General features: G+C 39.7%; 2 protein-coding genes across 3 annotated transcripts in view; both read left to right on the plus strand.

Moving 5' to 3' along the window:
- Positions 1–703: 703 nt before the first annotated feature.
- LOC115376898 (butyrophilin subfamily 3 member A2-like) overlaps positions 704–14,094 on the plus strand; it is a gene marked incomplete at its 3' end in the record, with an annotated part of 28,832 nt that continues 15,441 nt past the window's right edge. Inside the window, exon 1 of the mRNA XM_030076726.1 lies at positions 704–881. Within this exon, the coding sequence (XP_029932586.1) occupies positions 821–881 (61 nt within the window). The remainder of the gene's footprint in view (positions 882–14,094) is intronic.
- On the plus strand, positions 9,381–13,842 carry LOC115376880 (butyrophilin subfamily 1 member A1-like). 2 transcript variants are annotated; one of them, XM_030076697.1, is made up of 6 exons: positions 9,381–9,440; positions 10,313–10,437; positions 10,666–11,007; positions 11,290–11,568; positions 11,666–11,785; positions 12,251–13,842. In XM_030076697.1, the coding sequence occupies exons 2-6, from the start codon at positions 10,329–10,331 to the stop codon at positions 12,796–12,798; spliced, it is 1,398 nt and encodes a 465-aa protein (XP_029932557.1). In that variant the 5' UTR covers positions 9,381–9,440; positions 10,313–10,328; the 3' UTR covers positions 12,799–13,842. The 2 variants fall into 2 exon arrangements, with proteins under 2 accessions (XP_029932557.1, XP_029932556.1); XM_030076696.1 differs by lacking the exon at positions 9,381–9,440 and having other exon boundaries at positions 10,294–10,437.

Raw genomic sequence — 14,094 nt, forward strand, 5'->3', positions numbered from 1 at the left:
TGGGTCCGAACCGTAGTAAGGATCCTCTGGGTAGCCGCATAAAAGTGACGCACGGGCGACATGCGTCGGGTTGAGTAGCCATTATAAGATTCGGAACTTTGCTGGGAGAAAATTTTAGTTACTGGACCTCTTTGAATTTTAATTGAATAGCCTACCCCGCCTTAGGCCATCTAGTTTCATGTGATGCCTGGGTCTTTAATCTAGCAGGACCTGCAATATCACTGTTATGGAAAGCGACTAACAACAACAACAACAACAACAACAATAATAATAATAACAACAACAACAACAACAACAATAATAATAATAATAATAATAATAATAATAATTTTCCCACAATACGACTCCAATAGCGGTAGTAGCGCTGTAATGCAAGGCCTCTGGTTCATTCGGGCTTGGACCCCCAGTTTTTCTGATTAGACCAGCCATGTGAGTGAGGGAATCGAGTCTTAGTCAAATGAAAGGTACAACTGTTATTTTACTGCAAGGCTTCTAGCTCCTGCGTCACCATCACATTCAGGATATTTTCCTGCAGCTCGGTCATTAATTTCACTACTTTTCTCTGTTTCAGGTTTCTGTAAACAAACAGAAAGCAAACGCACCGGGTCTCGGCGCAGTTAAAAGAAAAATCATTTCAGTGAGCTGGAGGCTCGGAAGCCGCCGTTATGTAATGAGCCGCAAAAACGAAAGTAAATTGCACTGGAGTGCCGCTGCTTGTGCTTGAGTTGTTCAGGCTCTTTGCAAGAATCAGCTGTGTTTCCAGACAGCGGGCTGCATTTGAGCATTTTCCTCCCCGTATTCTCAGGCGTTTGGAGCAGCGATGATCAAACCAGCTCTTCTTTCATGCCTGTTTCTGCTGTTAAGTCCGTCTCCGTGTGAAGGTAAGCGGTGGATAATTGTCTGTTTTTTTCGCCGTTATCATGATTAGTATTTATGTATTTCTTAATTTATTTGAGTTAATTTCTTGGATCATGAAGGCGCGGATCTTTAGCAGAATGAGGCTGCTTACAGTTTGTCTTTTATTCTACAAAGTTCTCTGTTGAACAACAGTAACATTATAATTTACACAGGTCTGTTCTATCAGCTGTCAGGGAGCTCAAAATAAAGGGTTAAATGTTAGTATGTAAGGCTGATATGAAGGCTACTGGGCACAACCTCGTATCTTTGTTGCCAGAGTGTGTGTGCACTGATAAACTATCTCTCACTGTCACTTGGGGTTGATCGTCAGACCCGACAGCAACAGTTCCCTTACCAAAAAGTAGTATACTCAAGTAACTTATAAGTATACTTTTTATGAACTAAGTATACTTTCTGTGAACTAATACTTAGGTAAGTATACTTTTCAGATTACTTTGAATGTACTATCAGGAATATACTTAACAAAAGTATACTTAGTTTATACTGATGAGTACACAGACAAAGTTTAAGTATAATCCAAGTATAACATACTTGATATACTTTAAGTATATTATCCAATAGTAGTTAAAACTTAGTACAAGTTTATAAAAATGTTGTACCTGCTTGCAACATGGAGTGTTATTTTACTGTATTAGCTGGCTTGCTGTATAGCTATTTTACACATTGGCTGTTTTGCCATAACACATACACTGTGAGTGAACCTGTAGTGTACTGCTTATACTTGACTACATTTACACTTAAATACTACTATATTTATGTATATACTGTTTATATGTTCAAGGTTGCCAGTTGCCACACACAAGGTTTGGAAGGGATCAACGTCATCAAAACACTTGATGACGTTGATCATTTGTATGTTGCCAAATGTATATGAACGTGACTACAATATGATGACTCATGTGCAGTGTGTATTTTCTTTTCTTTCATTCTTTCTTTCTTTCTTTCTTTTTTTTTTTTTTAATTGTAAAGCACTTTGGCACAGTGTTGTTGTTTTTAAATGTGTTTTATAAGGAAAGATGGATGGTACTTTAAGTATGAGTTGAATTCTGATTTGAGCATTGTGTACTTGTGTGTGGCAACTGGCAACCTTGAACATATAAACAGTATATACATAAATATAGTAGTATTTAAGTGTAAATGTAGTCAAGTATAAGCAGTACACTACAGGTTCACTTACAGTGTATGTGTTATGGCAACTACCTCAAAGCAGCCAATGTGTAAAATAGCTATACAACAAGCCAGCTAATACAGTAAAATAACACTCCATGTTGCAAGCAGGTACAACATTTTTATATACTTGTACTAAGTTTTAACTACTATTGGATAATATACTTAAACTTAAAGTATATCAAGTATGTTATACTTGGAGTATACTTAAACTTCATATTCCTGATAGTACATTCAAAGTAATCTGAAAAGTATACTTACCTAAGTATTAGTTCACAGAAAGTATACTTAGTTCATAAAAAGTACACTTATAAGTATACTTGAGTATACTCCTTTTTGGTAAGGGAAGTTTTGAATGCCATGCCTATTTGTCACATTTGCTCTCACAGGGTTGGCGCCTAAACCCTGTAACACTTTCATTCAGTACCTCGCATTTTTCAGTTCTTCGTTCATTAAAGTGCATTTTTTTCCAAGAGGTGTTTATTCACATGAGATACCTCTCCACTCAGATATTTGATTCAAACTAGACTGTGCCAACTCAGTGGCCTAGTGGTAGAGCATCCACCCTGAGACTGGGAAGTCGGGGGTTCAATCCCCAGCCGGGTCAACAAAGTCAACAAATTCAACTATGGTTGTAGTATGCATCAAGTATAAGTAAAGTATATTCAAGTACATTGAAGGTAAAAGAGTAGTACACTTTTAAGTTTATAAAAGTGCAAAGTAAGTAAAGCAATAGTGTACTTGAAGTACACTAATGAGTAAACGAATGGTTTACTTTAACTAAAGAATAGTACAACTCAAGTACAGGAAATAGTATAATTTAAGTATACTTATATATAAGTAAAGTAACCTTGAAGTATACTTTGTAAGTATACTAACTAGTACATATGTAAGTACACTACTAGTACATAAATACAAGTATACTTGGTAAGGAAAGTATACTTGATAAAGTATACTCAAACTCCACTTAAGTATACTTGGAAAGGTAAACTAGAAGTTTACATCTTTTTGGTAAGGGTTTAAATGCCCTCCTGTGGTGATTTTAGGCTGCGCAGTTACAGAGCAGAAAAAAAACACAAACCAGATGTGACACAATTACAAAATGTGTTCTTCCTGGATTCTGGTTGCACATTTGAGCTTTTTGACTTCTTTTTTCGTCTTCAAAATTATGACGGTTTTTCACATTGATCTGTTATCAATTGCCTGCAAGCCCAGACATCAGCTCTCACCCCCCTTCTCCACCCTCCTCTGGCGTCACGAAGTCATTATTGTTCAGAGTAATGTGGCTGCAGCTTGTCGGTCATGAGTTTCCCAGTTTCCTGTGGGAGGAAGCAGGCAGCCTTTTCCTGAAGGTCTGTCTCCAGATAAGCAATGTAAACAATGTGCTATCGCCATCCCCACTGTTTATTATTATTTCTTGGATCATGAAGGCGTGGAGGTCATTTATTCTAGAGAGTTGGCCACACTGATGTCTTTCTTCTTCTAACACACTCCTGTGCAGGTAACATACACACATTAAATATCAGTCATACCCTGGTGTTTACAGGTCAGAGGTTGTGATTGGGTTTAGATTTTATTTAAGGGTGAAAATAATCCCTGCAAATACTATTTCCTTTAAATGTTTATGTTGTTTACCCTCTACTGGGCGTACACTGCATATGCTGACCTGGACCATTTATTAACCCTAAATGTCAGTAATCTGTGTTTTCCCTCATTCATGACATCAAAGGCATGACATTGAAAAATCCTATTTCTCCTCAGGTCAGTCTCAGCTGATTGGTCCTCCTCAGCCAATAGTGGCGAAACTTCGTGATGACATCATCCTGCCAAGCCACCTGGACCCTGCTGTGGACGTTATTGACATGATAGTGGAGTGGACGAGACCTGACCTGGACCACAGACTTGTCCTTCTATGGCGTCAAGGTTGGGAGCTTGAGCATAAAAAACACCCGTCCTACAAGGGCAGAACGTCTCTGTCCCTGGGCAAACTGGTAAACGGAGACGTTTCCCTGAAACTCTCTGAAGTGAAACTCTCTGATGAAGGAAAATACAGATGCTTCATTCTTTCACTGGACAGAGAATCTATAGTTGAGCTTGTTGTTGGTAAGTCGGACTGTGTTTATTTTCCATGATGCATTCATTCACTCATGATGTGTTTTCTTCCAGTCAGTGTTCATGAGTAGCTTGTCTGCCCCTAGTGGCTGTTATGAGGAATAGAAATGTCTAAATGTGTAAAGAGCACATATTGAAGCAGCATCATTAATTCACCCCCTACTAGGCCTGTACTGCTGAACTGTATGTAGTACTTCACACCGATGATACTGTATGTCCTTGAGTGTGTACTTCCTCCTCTCCCTCCATCAGGTGCTGCCTCCTCTCCTGTCATCAACGTGACCAAAAGCAGCAGTGGAGTGGTTTTAGAGTGTGAAAGTAAAGGCTGGTACCCAGAGCCTGAGCTGTTTTGGCTGGACGCTGAGGGAAAGCTCCTCTCTGCTGGAGCTCCAGAGACAGTCAGAGGTCCTGATGGCCTCTATACTGTCAGCAGCAGAGTGACTGTGAAGAAGAGACACGGCAACAGCTTCACCTGCAGGGTTCAGCAGCTCAGCATCAACCAGAGCAGGGACACACACATCCACGTCCCAGGTCAGAGGGCTTTTAAAAATATGCTATGGGTTATTTAAACATGTGTGACATCTCGTTATATATAAATGTCATCTTGTTCTGTTTTATCATTTCAGATGATTTCTTCTCGGCTTCTCCTGCTGATCCTTTCACAATCGGCTTGTTTGTTGTCTTCTTGTCTGTTGCCTTGCTGCCTTTTGTTGCTGTCGTCTATGTTGTGTGGCAGTTGAAACACATCAAAATCAGTGAGTAACACATTAATTTTTCCTCTCCTTTCTTTATGTCAGATTACCGTCACATCTCTTTGATGGTTTGAACGATTGGTTTGAAGGATTCACATTTTTAATAGATTTCATTAATTCTAAAGCCTCAATAAAAACACCAGTGTTTATTGTTTACTGAAAAAAAAAAAAAAAAGTTGTGGTAGATGCTTTATCAGTCAACCAGTAGAGGGTGTATCTTTAAGGCTCAGTTCTTGTCAAAGTGGCCTGGGCTCTTTGCTGCAAATGACACAAAAAGAAAAAGTCTTCATACCATTATTAAAAGGTTACATAAAAGGTTAAAACTTAAAGAGAAAAATCAGAGAAATATTTTTTTGGAAAGGTTATAATTATTATAGTTATAGTGAGGTTATAGTTATTTCATGCTGAATTATATTTTCATGCCATCAGTCAGCCTCTCTGACAAACATGTTTTCAGCTTCATGTTTTCATTGTGCCTGTATTTTCTTCAGTTTGGTGCCTTTTCTCTCCAAAAGACAAAACTCCATCAACACAAAAGGTTTTAACATCAACTAACATTGTTTCCTGTTTCTGTTTCACACAGAGAGAAAGAGGGAGGGGAGCAAAACCAAATTTCAGAGGAACAATGTTGAACTTCAGTTCCTGACGGAGGAAGGAAGAAACCCGGAGCAGCTCAAGACAGAAAGAAAGACACTGAAGGATCTGGACAAGAAAAAGGCCAAACTGGAGGAAGAGCTGCAAAAGAAAAAGGAGGAAAGGAAACACTTGGTAGTGGAGTGTGATAAACTGATGAGACACAAGATTGAACTGGAGAAAAACAGTGAGGAAAACAAATTAAATCTGGAGAAGACAGAGAGACAGTGGGATGAGAACCAGAAGAAACTTCAGTCAGTGAGAAGAAAAATACATGAGCAGGAGAGAGACAAGACAGACCTTAAAAAACAAAAAGACAAGGCAAAGAAAAAGAAAGATGAAGACCTAAGTTTTCTATTAACAGCCCAAAACAAACTGAAGTGGACAAAGTCCCATCTTGCGAAACAACTACAAGAAGAAGAGAAAAAACTGGAATACAAAGAGATTGAACTCACTGCAGCAACAGAAAAGAAGAAAGTAGCAGAGAGCCAGATGGAGAAGATCAGAGTGAAGCTGAAGGAGCTGAAGGAGGTAGAGAAACAGAGGAAGGAGAGAGAGGGGAAGACTCAGGCAGAGGAATAGCAGAAAGGAAAAGCTCTGGAAAGTCAGAAGAGAGAAACAGAGAATCAGGAAGAGCCGCAGGAGAAAGATCAGCTGACTGAGGGAAGAGCTGAAGCTAAAGAAAGACTGGAGAGAGAGGAGGAAGAGAGGAAGAAGAAGGAGAAGAGAGACTCAAAGAAGGGGAAAAACACTAATGCGTTTTCAGTCATGGGGAGTCATTTTACACTATTTTAATTTTTTAAGTCTTACTCATCATAGAGTTTGCTGACAGTAAAACCATTTGAAGCCATCAGACAGAGAAAAGGAGCTGAGCACATCAGCTTTGGATTTCATGCCACAGCTGCCAGTGTTGATGTTTCCCACTTCCACACTGGGATTTGTAAAAGTGGAGACGAGGAGGAAGACTGGAAACAGATCCATGTTGACTTCAGAATCCAAGAGACTTGACCACCACCGTCTCTCTGTCTCAGGTTGTTGATTCAAAATAGAAGAAAATGGACTTAACATGAGAATATACAGTCATTAATAACAGTACTTTGTAATGTCTCTAGTTTTGTAACTGGATATTATATTTTTGCATATTTTTGTATCATAGCTTATTGTGTCTCTTATTATTATGTTTTGAATGTGTTGTGATAACTCCACATGTGATTGTACAGTTAGAAATGACTACTTACTTTGTCATTTTTTTGTTTTATTGCAAGATATTATATTTTTATATTTTTTATATCACAGCTTATTGTGTTGCTCATAATTATTTTTTGAATGTATTGTGATGATTAAATTTTGCCTCATTCCTTGGTGATAATGCACATTAGGCTGTGTGTCAGTGTGTCACACCTGTACAATGTGACATCAGGTGTGTGTGCAGAAAAAAATGATTTTGTAAGCTTGAACACTGTAAACTGAAGTGTAAATATTCATCATGACGTTTGAGCTGAGCTCTGGGTGTGATGGATTTTATTTAGCTATGAAATGACAAGAGGTTTCACACGTCAAGCCAAATAATGTAAAAATGCATTGTCTCTGTGTTCCTCATACTGTAATAAAGTTGATTGATGTTACAATTCAATTCAGTTCAATTTTATTTGTTTGTTTGGCATCAAATCATAACAAAAGTTTCTCAAGGTGCTTTACAGAAACCCAACAGATATCGGCCAAATCCATGGAGCAAAATCCCCCCAAGAGCAGCACAGGGCGACAGTGGTGAGGAAGAAACCCTGAATAAAAGCTCCAACTCTGCCCCCTGCAGGACATCAGATGAACTGTCACTTATATTCCTTCATTGACCTTTGATGAAATGGGAGATATTGTCATGTGATCAGCTGCCAACAGGATGGAGGTCTGTCACTGAGCACAGCTGCAGAAAAACAAAGTCTTACATGAAATGTGGTTTATTTGATATTCCAGTTTCATTGTCCAGGCCAGGTGAATTATTTATCCCTCAGCTTCAGGGAGCAGAGGAGGTGGGAAACTACCTTTAACAGCTGATAACTTCAAAATAAAAGACAAGAAAAGAAAAATCTGGTGTCAGTGGAGACTTTAAATATCCCGTGATGGAGTAAATGTCACTTCAGAGGCTGAGACCTGGACAGAAAAGGATTCTGGGTAAAATTTCCCAGTGTTAAATATGACCATGATACACTGGTGCTGGACAATTAACTGTATGATTATTGGTCTATAAATGACAACACAGTTTGAACCCTGTGGTTAATAAAGATTCTGGGGTTGTTGAATAGACACAGTCTCAACATTGGTAATATAGATCTGAATCTAAATGGACTTGTGCATTAATCTGTTCAGAGCAGAAAACACCAAGTCAAAACACATCGCCGCCCAGCTCAGCTCAAGGTTCAAGTTTTGTTTTATGACACTTTGGACATTTATACTTTCCTCTGAGATGAGGCAATTCCTTGAGACATCAAACAGGTCGGTTGGATTTCTGTTTTAATATCTGAAATATTCTAAATAAAATCTACCTCAGCTGTGAAAAGTTTTTTTTATCACCTTCAGTGAGCTGCATTTAAAATAAGAGCTCGTCTGCTGTCACTGCTGGACTTCGTCTCTGAACAACGAGTTTATTCTCTTTTCATACTTTCACTTTTACAGGAGAGAACAATCAAAATAGTCTTTCTTTGTGCTTTAATATTGCAATATGGAAAAAGGAGTACACTTTCATATCAACTTTATTGATTGATTTTAGTGAGCATTATACAAGTGTAAGGGTTAAAATGCATCACTAAAGACTGACATGCAGAGTCACCTGGCTCCCAGTACATCACTTTAATCTGTAATGTTGTCATGGTTGCTAAGTCCTCTACTTGTTTTCATATGGCTGTGTTTTTTTCCATCATGTTGTTTACTTCATGAGATTTTCTCATTTACTGCTTTTACTGTGAAGTGTTTCTGAGTGCCAGTAGCGGTTTTAGGCATGGGCGAAGCGGGGAGCCGCCTGGGGCCACATTTTTCACACGGAAGGGCGCAAGGCAGTAATTATGCCTAGGGTGGAAACATGGGCTGAACCGCCACTGCTGAGTGCCAAGAAAAACTCTATACTGACAAAATGTCTTCTTCTTCTTCTTCTTCTTCTTCTTCTTCTTCTTACATTGTGAAAGAAGAGTAACAGTTCCAGTAAAACAAAGTCAAAACTCAACACTGAAATGTATTTTTTTCATGATGTGAAGTGTTGAAGAAAAACCACTGTAGTCCAGGTGTGAGTTTACTGAAGTATACCGGCACACTGGTGAACTGACCGACACAGAGGGTATCTGGTACGGTGAGCTGACCAAGAGCAATGTCAGGGGAAGACCTTTATACAGTGAGTACAGATGGTACGTAAATAGAAAACAAAAAGTGAGGGAAGGTATTGTAAGACAGTGATCAAGGTATTGTAAGGCAGTGGTCAGGTAGGATGTGGTACCGAATGGGAACAAAAGACATGCTAAGTGTTGATGTGCATGCCCACAGGATTAAAGGCCAGGCCCAGACGACAGGATGGGCCGTCAGTTAGCAAGTCTGAATCAATCAGGAAGTCTGAGCTGCCTAAAATGTGTATTTTCCTTCCACAGAAGTCAACTGTCTGTCTTGAGGGCAAAGAAAGACAATGTGTTGTATGTATCAGTGTGTTAATCATTATCCATGATATAAACTTCATTTTATTTTATTCAGTGATATCATCTGGTGGATGTAACTCCTTCTCCACTTACCTCACCTTGACTTTAACCTCTGTCAGCCATAATTCAGGATTGGACTTTATCACCCTGTGGGCTGATTACCTCTGATCACGTCCATTCAGTGGTGTGTATAACTAATCCAAACTCAGGTGTCATTTACTTTCCGAGACAATCAGGACAGGATTGCTTGTAATTCAGGGCTGTCCCATGTTGGTCTGGTCACTGTACCTGCAAAGCATACCTGTCTAGGTGTGTTCCATACCATCTGTAGATTTCATATTTATTTATTACCATCTGTATATTTCACATCTCATATCTTATATTCTTAGGTTAGTCCTTATTTTATATATATATAGTCTTAATTGTATATAATTCTGCTTAATTTTATTTTTATGTTTCTATTGATGCTGCTGTAACATAAGAATTTCACAGTTTGGGATCAATAAAGTAAATCTATCTATCTATCGATCGATCGATCGATCGATCTAAACACAGAATGACAGTGACCAACAGGGGGTGCTGTTTCCCAGGTTTCATTCTTCAAATGTTCCTCGGTCCAGAGACAGTTCTAACTTCTGTTTGGAAGGTGCTGGAGGACGTCACATCAAATATCTGAGTAGAAACCACAGGATAGATCAATGGTTTAGTAACAGATGGATAAATAGACAGACAGATTACGCCACACGAAATGTGTTTCCAGAGCCCTCACATACACTGAGACACACAGAAAACCACCCTGCATCATCCAGATACACATATCTACAAGGTGGTGGTTGATGATGTTACTGTGCCTGTTTTTACTGCTGCTGCTGTGCCACTGTTTAAAATCATGTAAGCTTTCAGTGGCTTCTGTGTTGTGCTGGAGCAAGTTGAGTCTGCTTTTGTCCTGAGGACTGAACTTCTTCACAGTTTGAAGCCTGAAGTAGTTTTTTTTTTTTTTTCCCCTGCCACATGTCCTATGTAATAACTTCCAGTGTAAAGCAAAGTTTGTTTCAGCTTTCAGGTGGCAAGGATGCTTCACGTGATGGACAGACTGTCCCTTAAATCTCAGCTCAGCGTCTTCACCACCTTGGTTTTCCATCACACTGTGGTCGTTCTTCTTCTGACACACTCCTGTGCAGGTAACGTACACTCATACAATATCAGTGATACCGTGGTGTTTACAGGTAAAAACTCATGATTGGACTTTAGATTTAATTTTGTTTAAGTGAAAATAATCAGTGAAAATGTTGTTACCCTCAACTGACTACACCTGTACATTTTGTTATCTGTCATTTCTATTCTGAACTTTGTTCATCACATAAAAGACATGAACTTAAAAAAAAAAAAAAAACTCTATTTCTCCTCAGGTCAGTCTCAGCTGATTGGTTCTCCTCAGCCAATAGTGGCGATTGCTGGGGGTGACATCATCCTGCCGAGCCACCTGGAACCTGCTGTGGACGCTGTTGGCATGACAGTGGAGTGGACGAGACCCGACCTGAAGCCCAGATTTGTCCATATGTGGCGTGACGGCTGGGAGCTTGTGTATAAAAAACATCCATTCTACGAGGGCAGAACGTCTCTGTTCATGGACAAACTGGAGCACGGAGACGTTTCACTGCAACTCTCTAAAGTGAAACTCTCTGATGAAGGAAAATACAGATGCTTCATTTTGCCACTGGGTAGAGAAACTACTGTTCAGCTTGTTGTTGGTAAGTAGGACTGTGTTTATTGTCCATGATTTGTTTTGCAAAGTATATCACATTCATTCCCTCATGATGTCTTTTCCTCCAGTCAGTGTTGATGAGTAGCTTGTCTGCCCCTAGTGGCTGTTATGAGGAATGTAAATATCTAAATGTGTAAAGAGCACATATTGAAGCAGCATCATTAATTCACCCCCTGCTAGGCCTGTACTGCTGAACTGTAGGTAGTACTTCACACTGATGATACTGTATGTCCTTGAGTGTGTACTTCCTCCTCTCCCTCCTCATCAGGTGCTGCCTCCTCTCCTGTCCTCAACGTGAGCAAAAGCAGCAGTGGAGTGGTTTTAGAGTGTGAAAGTAAAGGCTGGTACCCAGAGCCTGAGCTGTTTTGGCTGGATGCTGAGGGAAAGCTCCTCTCTGCTGGAGCTCCAGAGACAGTCAGAGGTCCTGATGGCCTCTATACTGTCAGCAGCAGAGTGACTGTGGAGAAGAGCCACAGCAACAGCTTCACCTGCAGGGTTCAGCAGCTCAGCATCAACCAGAGCAGGGACACACACATCCACGTCCCAGGTCAGGGGGCTTTTATGGATGGGATGTGGGTTGTTAACATATGTGTGACATCTAGTTTCATATAAATGTCATCTTGTTCTGTGTTTTATCATTTCAGATGATTCCTTTCCGTCTTTTCCTGCTGTTCCTGTCACCATCAGCTTGTCTGTTGTCTTCCTCTGTGTTGTTGTTGTTGTTGTTGTCATTGTTATGGTGAAATGTAGAGTTAACGAATTAGGTGAGTAACACATTCATTTATTATCCTTTATTATGTCAGATTACCGTCACATCTCTCTGATGATTATTTTGATGTGAAGAACTCCCATTTTTCATGAATTTCATTGATTCCAAAATCTCAGTAAAATACCACAGTGTTGTTTACCGGGCTCTTTGCTGCCTGTCATCACCTCCCTGCCTTTATCTTATTTGTCTCTCTACTGAGACTAGACTCATCTGATAACACTGTTTTGATGTTAGAATTTCTAAGAAAAGGTTTGTTGTTGATTTCTAGTTATTCCATGCTGAATTATTTTCCCATGCCATCAATCAGCCTCTTATCTCTGACAAACATGTTTTCAGCTTCACGTTTTCATTGAGCCTGTATTTTCTTCACTTTGGTGCCTTTTCTCTCAAAGACAAAACTCCATCAACACAACAGGTTTTAAATTCAACTAACATTGTTTCCTGTTTCTGTTTCACACAGAGAGAAGAGCGAATGCCTGCGCAGGTAGCGTCATTAAACTTGAGAACCTAATGGATGATCTGAACAAGAAAAAGGCAGAACTGGAGGAAGAGCTTAAAAAGAAAGAGCAGGAAGGGAAACACTGGGAAGAGCTGTGTGATCAACTGATGAGAGAAAAGACTGAACTGGAGAACAAAATAGAGGAAAACAAATTGAAACTGGAGCAGATGGAGAGAGAGAGAGATGAGAACGAGAACAAACTTCAGTCAGAGAGAAGAACAGTAACAGTCAAGCAGAGAGATGAGACACACCTGAAAAAACAAAAAGACACAGCAAAGAAAGAGAAAGATGAAGAACTAAGTCTTTTATTACAGGGCAAAAACAATCTGGAGAGGACAAAGTCCCATCTTGAGAAACAGTTACAAGAAGAGGAGAAAATACTGGAAAACAAAGAGAGCGAACTTACTGCAGCAACAAAAAAGAGGAGACTATCAGAGAGCCAGATAGAGCAGATCAGAGTGGAGCTGAAGAAGCTGGAGGAGCTGAAGGAGGAAGAGAAACAGGGATGAGAGAGAGAGGAAGACTCAGGCAGAGGAACAGCAGAAAGGAAAAGCTCTGGAAAGTCAGGAGGATAAATCCCACATGGATTTGAAGAAGAGAGAAACAGAGAATCAGGAAGAGCCGCAGGAGAAAGATCAGCTGACTGAGGGAAGAGCTGAAGCTGAAGAAAGACTGGAGAGAGAGGAGGAGGAGGAGAGGAGAGATTCAAAGAAGGGGAAATTCAGAGATGATAAAGTTTCATCAGTCATGGGGAGTCACTTTACACGATGTTAATTTTCCTCATCAGAGAGTTCACTGACAGTAAAGCAGGTAAATGAAGTGCAGCTCCCTGCTGTGATCCTCTTGAACAGCTGCTCTCCACTTCCTTTCTCCAGCGGCTCCAAGCAGCGCTGGAACAGTCTGAGTCCCTCTGAGCTCTGAGCAGCTTCTTCATCTCTGCTCACATCCAGCAGACATTTGAAGCCATCAGACAGAGAAAAGGAGCTGAGCACATCAGCTTTGGATTTCATGTCACAGCTGCCAGTGTTGATGTTTCCCACTTCCACACTGGGATTTGTAAATGTGGAGACGAGGAGGAAGACTGGAAACAGATCCATGTTGACTTCAGAATCGCCTTTTTTTCTGCCAATTCCAAGAGACTTTATCACCAACACTTTCTCCAAATGTGATGCTAAAGACTTTGAGCTGCTGTGAGAGGATAACACTGCTCTGATTTAGAGAGGCAGAAGGAAAAACTTGAAATTGTCTCACTCAGTTTGTTGATTTAAAATGCAAGAAAATAACTCCACATGAGATTATCCAGTTATTAATGACAGTGTTGACTTTGTAATGTTTTTAGTTTTATAACACGATATTTACATTTTTGTATTTTTTGTATCACAGCTTATTATGTCACTTATAATTATGTTTTGAATATTTTGTGATAATTAAATTTTGTCTCATTCCTGGGTGAGCATTCACATAACTCTCTCCCGCAGTGTGTCACACCTGTATGCTGTGACATCAGGTGTGTGTGCAGCTAAAACTGATTTTTTAAAGCTTGAACATTGTAAACAGAAATGTAAATATTCATTATGACGTTTGACCTAAAAACTAACCTTTCAAAAGTTTCAAACAGTGCACACGCTGCGGTCCCATGAATGAACAATAAAGGAAAAAAAAAACATGAAACCATATAAGCCAAACCCTGTTGTTCATCTGGACTGAGTGTTAATTTATGACATGAACAAACACACAGCCTGAAAGTGAAAGTCTAAACATGAAGTGAATGTGACCCAGTTATCAGGACACCAGGGTGAAAGTAC

The sequence above is a fragment of the Myripristis murdjan genome, chromosome 18 (genome assembly GCF_902150065.1).
Source record: "Myripristis murdjan chromosome 18, fMyrMur1.1, whole genome shotgun sequence".
NCBI classification, from domain to species: domain Eukaryota; kingdom Metazoa; phylum Chordata; class Actinopteri; order Holocentriformes; family Holocentridae; genus Myripristis; species Myripristis murdjan.